This window comes from Podarcis muralis, chromosome 1, assembly GCF_964188315.1.
Source record: "Podarcis muralis chromosome 1, rPodMur119.hap1.1, whole genome shotgun sequence".
NCBI classification, from domain to species: domain Eukaryota; kingdom Metazoa; phylum Chordata; class Lepidosauria; order Squamata; family Lacertidae; genus Podarcis; species Podarcis muralis.
Window position 1 is genome coordinate 70,119,121 of NC_135655.1, and position 9,149 is coordinate 70,128,269.

Genomic DNA, 9,149 nt, shown 5'->3' on the forward strand with positions numbered 1-9,149 from the left:
AAGGAAAGCTGCCAACTTCCATTTTCTGCAATGCAGCATTTTTTGCAGTAGATGTCGCCTCTAATAAGTAAATAACCTGCCCTTTGGGTTTGTTCATTAAAAAGATACGGTAGATTTTGTAGGGATGAGAGTATGGGGTGGCCTGGATATTATTAATGACTCGAGACGATTTCCCTTACATTTCATTAATCGTCTGATATGTCCCGCTCCCCCCCTCCCAGCGTCCCCCCCTTTCTCTCTCTCTCTCTCTTCGTCCGATGACCTCAATGCAAATAAACCTATCAGATGTGCCTAAATGACTGGCAATTTTTTTTGTGAATGGAATACTCAGTGACTGGAGGATGACGTAATTCGGGAGCTGGGGTTTCGTGGTCAAGCGTGGATTGGTTTTATAGTTGATAACCGAGGTGCTGATTGGCTGGCGGGCAGCTCGTCGAACGCCTACACACTTTTGCCCTGGCGGTAGATATAAAAGGGGGTCGTTGGGCACGGAAGACCATCACGACTGGGAAACGCACACCGAGGCCGCCACCTGCACTACGCTTTCCTCAACAAGCTTTGCATCTGAAGGTAAGTGCCTTCTCCTTTTATTGACTTTCCAGTCGAGGGAGTGCTGAAAAGGCTTCTCCGTGGCGGAGAACTTGCAACTCCTCAAGTTCGGAGGATGTTAGGCTGATGCTGGGTCTTGTGGCGTCTTCGTGCTTCTCTCCTTGGATTCTTGAGCAGAACGACTTTCCCCCCAGATATGCTTTGACAGGTATTATCTACTAGTCACTTGCTTCGGAAAAGGCGTGAGCGCAGAGAAACGCCTAGGTTGCAGAATGGCCGTTTAAAACCATTTCCCATTCTGCAAGGGGAAAATCCCCTTTCGTTCAGGCTGCCCGTTTAATTCTGAGTATTTTATCAATAAGAGTCGTGCAAAAATGGCACGTGGGAGATGCCTTCAAGAAACCTAATTTCGTGTAATTGGGAATGCTCCTCTGGGTATGATCGCCCCCGAGAGTAACTCTGCTGCAGCAAAGAGGAATCTCGTGGCGCCTTCAAACTATTTTATTGCAGTCTGAGCAATAAAAGGGAACTGCCTGCTTCCATCAGGTGCAGAAAGGTGTTGGACACAGAGGCGTGGCAGGAAGGGGGGAAGAACCGTTTTACAAAATGAGTAGGGCTGCATCTCTATACCCATTTACTAGGAAGATGTCTCCATTGAATTCAATGGAGTAGCTATATATAGGATTTCACCGTAATGAACTCATCTGGACACTAGAGACGCAACTCCTGGCATAATAGATTAGTTTCCTTTAAGATGCCACAGAGCTCTTTAAACAAAAGTATTGCATATGCAAATGTCTGTTCTGAAAAGCCATGCAAGTGTGAGGACCGGGGCTTATTATATTCCATATAATTTCTGAATTTTGTTTTTCAGAAACAATTTTTAAATCATTTCCGTAACAGGGCTATTTATTTAAATGAGGACAACCCCCCCCCCGATTTTTCAAGTAATCATTTATTTCAGCGCACAGGATTATGCCTCCCCACCCTTTTTTCAATTTAAAACAAAATACACAAAATTTGTATATGCAGTTATAAATGCAGATCTGGCCGCATTTTATTCGTTTCCCTTGATCTTTCGCGCTCGACACGATTCCCAGCATTGCGTGAAAATTATCAACGATTTCATAGTATTGGTCCCCATCTGTTGATGAAGTTGACCTGGATGCCTTCTGTCCTCCAGCTATAGATCAACTCCGCTAAATTTCCCAATTTTCTTCTTACCTGAGCATTGGCGACGTATGCATCCTTTGTAGATCACACTTCCAAAATAAAACACACACAAATCCTACCAAATTGGGGGTGGGGACCGATGCAAATAGCAGATGATCCCATGACCCTTCCTCCCCCTTTTTTAAAAAACCTAGGAAATTAAAGGATCCTTAGAACCTCGATCCTGTTACGCATGCTAACGCAGAGCTGGCCGTAATCCAGTGAGGGGCTTCTTCCCAAGTGAGTTTGCGCAGAATTCCAGCGTTAGGATGGGATCATAGCTGTCAACGTTTCCCTTATTCCGAATAGGATTCCTCTCAAGAAAAGGGAAAAGTTGACAGCTATGGATGGGATCCGGGAAGATGCAAAGCGTGGGAAATGGCCCCTCTCTGAACGGCAGTCCTGTTGATTTTGCAGAGACAACGCCATGGCCATGGTGAAGATGTGCTCCTTCCTGGCTGTCTATGCTTTGGTGGTGTGCCTGATGGACAGCTCCCGGGCAGTCCCGCTAAGGTAAGAGGCAGCAAGCGGGAGGACAAGGGTCTGCATGCAGAGACTTCTCTTGAACGCCTCTTTGGCTTTGGCGATCGCCAGAAAAGCGAGTGGGGCGGCATTTGGAAAGGAAACGCGGCCGGTTCTGCAGAGGGGGCGGGCAACAGAAGGCTTGGCGTCGAGGGACGCGAGTGCGCGCGATTGCCCGCTTGGGCAAGATCCCTTGACACGGATTAGCCTAGTGGAGTGGGGTGGGGGTGATGCAGGGAAGGAAAAAGGCTTCACCCACCTCCCACGCCTTTCAGCGCGTGGTGAAACAGGGACACTCGCTGTGTTCGTTAAGGAAGAAAACGGGAGGGCAATCTACGCCCAGTTAACAAGCTCAGCGAGCGTGGTCTCGTGTGTATGGACGAGTTACACGTGTGCGGTGCTGTGATCCCCCCCCCAGCAGTTCGATTAGTTGGGCTGGAAAAAGGACCCTCCCACCCCCTCCCCCTTGAGCACCCCTCCTTTTGAGAGAGCGACGCAGGCCTTGAGCTCCCCCCCCCCTCGCTCCCTCCCCACAGACCTGGCTTGGAGCCTGTCACAGACCGAGGGAGCATGGGCGACTACGAAGCCCGGCGGTTGTTAAGCGCGCTGGTGAAGGAATACCTGGGGGAAGAGCTGGAGCGGGCGAGCGAAGGGAACAGGTAAGGAGAGCGACAGGTCGACGGGGAGGTCGGAAGGGGTGGTCGCAGCGGGGATCGGGGCGGGGGGGGCACTCTCCTCTCTGGGAGTGCGGGCTCTTTCCTGGCAGATCAGCTGATGGGACCTCTTCTCCTCCCTGGGATGTGCAGACCCAGCTCCTGCGAGACGGGTCCCGCCATCCTGATGATCCCACTCTGATAGCCATGAACTGGGGTCTCAGATTGGTCTTAACTTGCTCTCTTTTGGGTTACTTCCTCTTGAGTTACTTTTTCTTCTCGTAAAAAAAAGAGAGGCCTTGCAAGTTGAAAGAGAGGGGGTTAGAGTAAAGTGGGGCAGCAAGAGGTACGTCTTGGTTTTATTCCACCCCACCCCCGTGAGAAATGCACAGAGTTCTTCTCATCACAACTCAAGCTTCTGCGCGCGCCCGAGTCAGTGCATGCCGTCGAGAAGAGGCGAGGCGGCCTTCCAAGTGCACGCAGCGCCCCCTTCCCTCTCCAGGCCGAGTCTTGCAATTGCACCTGCACTTCCCTAATGAGCTCCGGTTGCAAAGCATGCTGATGAATGAGACTCACCATGCATGCCGGATGATCTTGAACTGCCCCCCCCCCCCCGCGTCCCGCCGGGATCGCTGTCAGCATCCCAAGCAAGCGAGCAATTAATCACTTGCCACTTACTACAGCCCGATCCTCCTTCCGATAGAGCCCTTTTGCATGGACCTTGTTGCGCCGGCACTGCGTCGAGATTGTCTTGCTGTTTTTTTTTAAATGCCTATTTGTTGGTCGTTTGGTCTCCTGCTGTGGTTTTCGTTTAGTCTGGGCTAGGGGTGGGGATGGGATATAACAAGGCATGATGACTGCGCATGGTTTTCTGTTACTTTGTTCGGCATGTTTTTCCCCCCTGCAGCTTGGATAGACCTATTTCCAAACGCTGTGCCAACCTGAGCACTTGTGTGTTGGGCAAACTGTCTCAAGAATTGCACAAATTGCAAACTTACCCTCGTACTGACGTCGGGGCTGGAACTCCTGGCAAGAAAAGGAATGTGCTGAATGACCTGGAAAACGAACGCTATGCAAACTATGAGGAAGCCCTCGGAAACAACTAGATTGGCTCTCATCTCCTCTTCCTCTTATATTTTTTCCCTCCTCTTTTTTGATGCATGTGGATCTAACCTTGATTGCTAATTTTGCTATGTTCTTTTGAATCTATTTTTGAGTGCGAATGTGGAGTGAAACAACTTCAAGTTAGGAAATTCAGGCTGCAATCCTACACACACACACACACACACACACACACACACACACACACACACACTCTTACCTGGGAGTAAATCCCATTTAGTCAAATAGGACTGACTTCTGAGTAGACATCCTTAGGGTTGCAGCTAAGAATATAACATATATATTGGGGGGGGGGGGGGACTTGGCTGAAACTGGGGAATAGCACATGCCAAATTAAAATGAGTAAGGACTAGCATTGCCTCGAATTTTCAACTGATTTTCTTAGATGTTTATTTTACAAATAATAATCCTTTGATTTCTGGCTACGCATTGTAAAATAAATAAATAAATGTTTCTTTCGTGCCTGACCATGCAACTGTTCAATAAACCTATTTTTCTATAAGGATTAGGTCTATTTTCTAATTATGAACGGTGCAAATCAGTTAAAAATAAAAATAAAAAGATGGCTTTTCTGGGCATGGTTTTAATGGTGTTCAGCTCAGGGTGACTGCTTTGGAGTCATGCTTAAATAAGTATTAAAATGCAAGGCATTTGCTCAGTGCAGGATGAATATACAGGGTGACAATTTTTCTCCAGTGAAGTCAGTGGGAAACTTCACACTGACTATATATATATCTATCACCCATTATACTCTTTGTAGCAGTACTATACGTAGTTTGCAAATATTAGAAATGTTAGCCAGTTACCAAAGTTATATTCTGATTGAAACCATCCAGGTAAGAACTTTAATACTTTATTTCTATTTCATTGTTCATTGATTTTGCATGAAGCTATGTAAGGTGCAGGAGTAATTTATATTGGTTAAGAACATGTGGAGAATGGGGCCTTCTTCAATATTCCTTGTGGCTACATTGTACAGACTGCCTTGATTTACAAGGTGTGTCTGTTTGTAATTTAAACATCCCAAGTATTTTTTATTGTACCGAGTGTTATCCAGACAAAGTTAAGCCCTGGCAGTACTTATTTTTCCACTGAAATTAGTGGAACTTAAAAGTGATTGGTTTTGAAAGCTTGAGAAAATGAGAACAGCCCATCTAGTTTAGCATCCTGTTTCCTGTTGTGGCCAATCAGATGTCTCTGGGAAGCCCACAAGCAGGAAGTGAAGGCATCTTTCTCACACCCTTACTCTCCCAACAGATGGCATTTGTGCCACTGTGCCAGTATGCTATGATTTGCCTTTTGGCTGAATTCCAGGGCACCAAGGCAGCAAGCTTATACTCATTTGCTTGGGAGTAAGACCCATTGTAGTCAGAGGGGCCTCCTTCTGAACAGATGTGCATAGGATTCCATTACAAGGACTGCAAGGCTAGCCATACTTGCTTCCTGGTTAGCACTGAGATAATGTGCTTCACTTCTGTTTAAGCAGGTCTAACTGCATTTTCAGGGGCAGTCATCTGCCCGCTGCATTGCCTGACTACCGACAACATCTGTTGAATCCTAAAGCATTACTTCTTCTGAGCGATCAGGCTGAGGATTACAATCTCTGATGGTTAGAAATATCTGGGAAACCATAGAGCAAATGTCAAGGTCTTTTTGAAATGCAGTCTGTCATTATAGCACTGCAGAAGTCCATTGCTTCAAGCCTGAGCAAACCAAATATAGAAATCTTTTAAATATGGATATAAAGTACCAGCACAATTTTATCTTCTCAGGCATTTTCCAGGATTTTGCTTATAAAACGCGGTGTTGTTGAAAGATGTGCTCTGTTTCTCAGATCTGAATTCTTTCTTTTGGAAAACAGCGTGACAACTCAGAAGAGGGCTTGCAACACAGCCACCTGTGTGACCCATCGTTTGGCAGACTTCCTGAGTAGGTCAGGAGGAGTGGGCAAGAACAACTTTGTACCCACCAACGTTGGATCAAAAGGTTTTGGCAGGCGAAGAAGAAATGTTCAGATGTAATCTGCTGAATGACCCCTGGAATATGGTAAGTGCATTACAGACATATTTCAGCAATATCAATGTCTTACTGATTTATATAAATTTCAGTGCTTGGCTGGATGTCATATGAATTCTGGACCTCATTGAGCATGAAAAGTAAAATCTCAAAGAAGAGCAGGATTTAACCTGCAGATAGGAAGCCTGTGTCCCTCTAAATTTTGTCGGTCTCCAGCTCCTGTAACCCCTTGACCATTGGCCATGCTAGCTGGGGATGATCAAAGCTGTAGTTCAACAACTTCTGAAAGACTACAGGTTCTCCATCTCTGCTTAAAAAAAACCATCCCCTCTCATCAATAAATTACTTGTGGTTTGGTTTTGGTGTTTTGTTTTTTTTTACAAATTCAGGAGGATATTAGGGAGAAAGTATGTAGATGGTCATTTTTCCACCTTAATATTTAGTTGGAATAAACATAGCAGAGTTAGATCTTCATAGTTGCGCTTGATATTAGCAGTGCAATCATATGCATTCCTATTCAAAAGTAAGCCCCACTGTATACAGTGGGGGTTAGGATTGGAGCTGAAATGGTTCAGCTACAAGAACTGAAATTTATTGGCCAAGTAATGGATGCTTCATGGAAGCCAATATTACCAATCATAAAACAGAATGAATTATTTGTTTATTGATATGTACATCTTAACATGCAATGCAGGCATTCTGGGGTTTTATTTAGAATCCTTGTGTTACTTGCCATGCATTTAGTCTGCCCAACTACTGCCATTTAATGATTAGTAAATGAAATGTGTGAAATGTCATGGGAGTGGTAGGATTTTCTTTTAGAGGTCAAGATAGGGGTGAGATTCCACACTCTTGTCTCACTTCCCTGTACTCTAGTCTTTCCACATACCTCTGGAGTTAGAGTTAGGTTTGGCAGAAACCTTCAGGCTCCCACCACTTTCCCCTTATTTTATTTTATTTTATTTATTTAACAAAAAGTGCATACCACTTGTTTGTTAAAACAATCTGTAAGCAGTTTAAAAAATATAGAATAGGGAACATTAAAATTATTGCTTAAAAACAGTTAAAAACAAGTATATAAAAGCATTCAAAATAGAAATTAAAATCAGCAATAGCTAAGAAAAGAGAGAAAGCACCTGTTACTTTTGTATGTCTAGATAAAAGGTAAAGGTAAAGGTACCCCTGCCCGTACGGGCCAGTCTTGACAGACTCTAGGGTTGTGCGCTCATCTCACTCTAGAGGCCGGGGGCCAGCGCTGTCCGAAGACACTTCCGGGTCACGTGGCCAGCGTGACAAGCTGCATCTGGCGAGCCAGCGCAGCACACGGAAACGCCGTTTACCTTCCCGCTAGTAAGCGGTCCCTATTTATCTACTTGCACCCAGGGGTGCTTTCGAACTGCTAGGTTGGCAGGTGCTGGGACCGAGCAACGGGAGCGCACCCCGCCGCGGGGATTCGAACCGCCGACCTATCGATCAGCAAGCCCTAGGCACTGAGGCTTTTACCCACAGCGCCACCCGCGACCCCTGTATGTCTAGATATGCTTTCCTAAATCAGTGTTTAAGGTGCTGCCTCCTTGTGCTGTTACCGCAGCATTGTATATTTCTGCATGGAGATTTCCCCACTGGGTTGAAATGGATGTTGAACTGGCACTGCCGGCTAGCTCCGTTTCTCCTGGAATGCTTCCAGATTTTCCTTCCAAGTTGAGGGGTGAGGAATGGACACTCTAGATCCCTGGCCTTGACTTAAGATTCTCCTCTAGCACAATAGCATGGGGTGAGTTGGCATCAGTGCAGAAAAGTAGTAAGAATACAGTGTTGCTCTCAGGCCACCCAAACAATTTCTGAGATCTTCTTCTTCCTGTCCTTGACTCATTTTTGTCAAGGCTGGTCCTGAGATGGCTCAGATATTGTAGAAGTGGATCACCTTGTTTTCTCCATCATTTAGGTTGCCTGAGGTTCTAATATCTCACCAATCTGAATAGATGACTTGTGAGATAGTACATTTTTAATGTATTTTTTTCTACTTTAAATGCTGAAACATGAATCTGGTCATCCATAGGCATATCATAACTGCACTAATACCTTTCAAGCAGAGGCTTCCTAAAACAAACCCCTTTGATGGTTTTTTTTTAAAACCCAACAACCATTGTATGAGGTGTGGCAATCAGTTACCCAGTGTCCTAATTACTCAGGGGGTCATTTCTGGGACGCTCAGGTCACTGGAAACATAAAATTTTGGGAAGCAGTCCAATGCTCCCTGAGAAGAGGGCCAAGATGCCATGGACTTCCCTGGAATTCCCAGCACTGCCAGAGGTCTACCTGATGCAGTGGAAAAAAGTGCCACCACCAATGTTGCTGTACTGGCATTGGGGCCTGGCACAGGGTGTTTGGCTTGTGTGCCAAGAAAGGCTTTGAGCTTGAAGTCCCTCATTCTCCCCCCCCCCAAGAAATAGCAGGAAAAGAAAAGCTACATGGTAGGGCGTAGGTAGCTCCATCAAAGATCACCCTCCACTCTATAGGATTGCTCTATCAAATTTGTGTAACATCTAATTTGATTTCTTTCAGATTGCCATGAAACTGAGCAGCAAACGCCTTTTAATTTCTCTTGAAAGCAACTTTCTTCCATAAATCAAGATGGCCGAATAAAAGACTCATTTTTGCATCCTTCTAATATTGAAGAAATGTTTTTGTTTTGAAATTAAATTGAAGCACTTCTGTTATATATATATAAGAGATATATATATCTCAAGATAATTATTCAAATTAAATTATTGTATATTCTTTTTATATGCAGTTCTATTTCAAATAAAATGTGACAGCATCTATTTATTTACTTATTTATCTTCTAGCATATCTGTGAAATATGACCCATGCTATTTATCTTGGCAATACTGCCAAATCTCGGGGATTACACTAAATTGCTGCCTATCAAGGTATATCTGTAAGATATGGTGTGCTGTGCCTTGATGTAAAACAGTTAACTGACATGATTGTACAGTATGTTTAAAAAAATACACTTACAATATTGTATCATTTGTGAATTTATGCAAGATTAAAAAAAGTATTTTAGATACA

General features: G+C 44.7%; 1 protein-coding gene across 2 annotated transcripts; it reads left to right on the forward strand.

Annotated features, from left to right (window-relative positions):
- The first annotated feature begins 438 nt into the window (after positions 1–438).
- Positions 439–9,149, forward strand: CALCB (calcitonin related polypeptide beta). 2 transcript variants are annotated; one of them, XM_028732344.2, is made up of 5 exons: positions 439–570; positions 2,179–2,274; positions 2,820–2,942; positions 5,920–6,104; positions 8,640–9,149. In XM_028732344.2, the coding sequence occupies exons 2-4, from the start codon at positions 2,189–2,191 to the stop codon at positions 6,077–6,079; spliced, it is 369 nt and encodes a 122-aa protein (XP_028588177.1). In that variant the 5' UTR covers positions 439–570; positions 2,179–2,188; the 3' UTR covers positions 6,080–6,104; positions 8,640–9,149. The 2 variants fall into 2 exon arrangements, with proteins under 2 accessions (XP_028588177.1, XP_028588169.1); XM_028732336.2 differs by lacking the exons at positions 5,920–6,104; positions 8,640–9,149 and adding an exon at positions 3,844–4,563.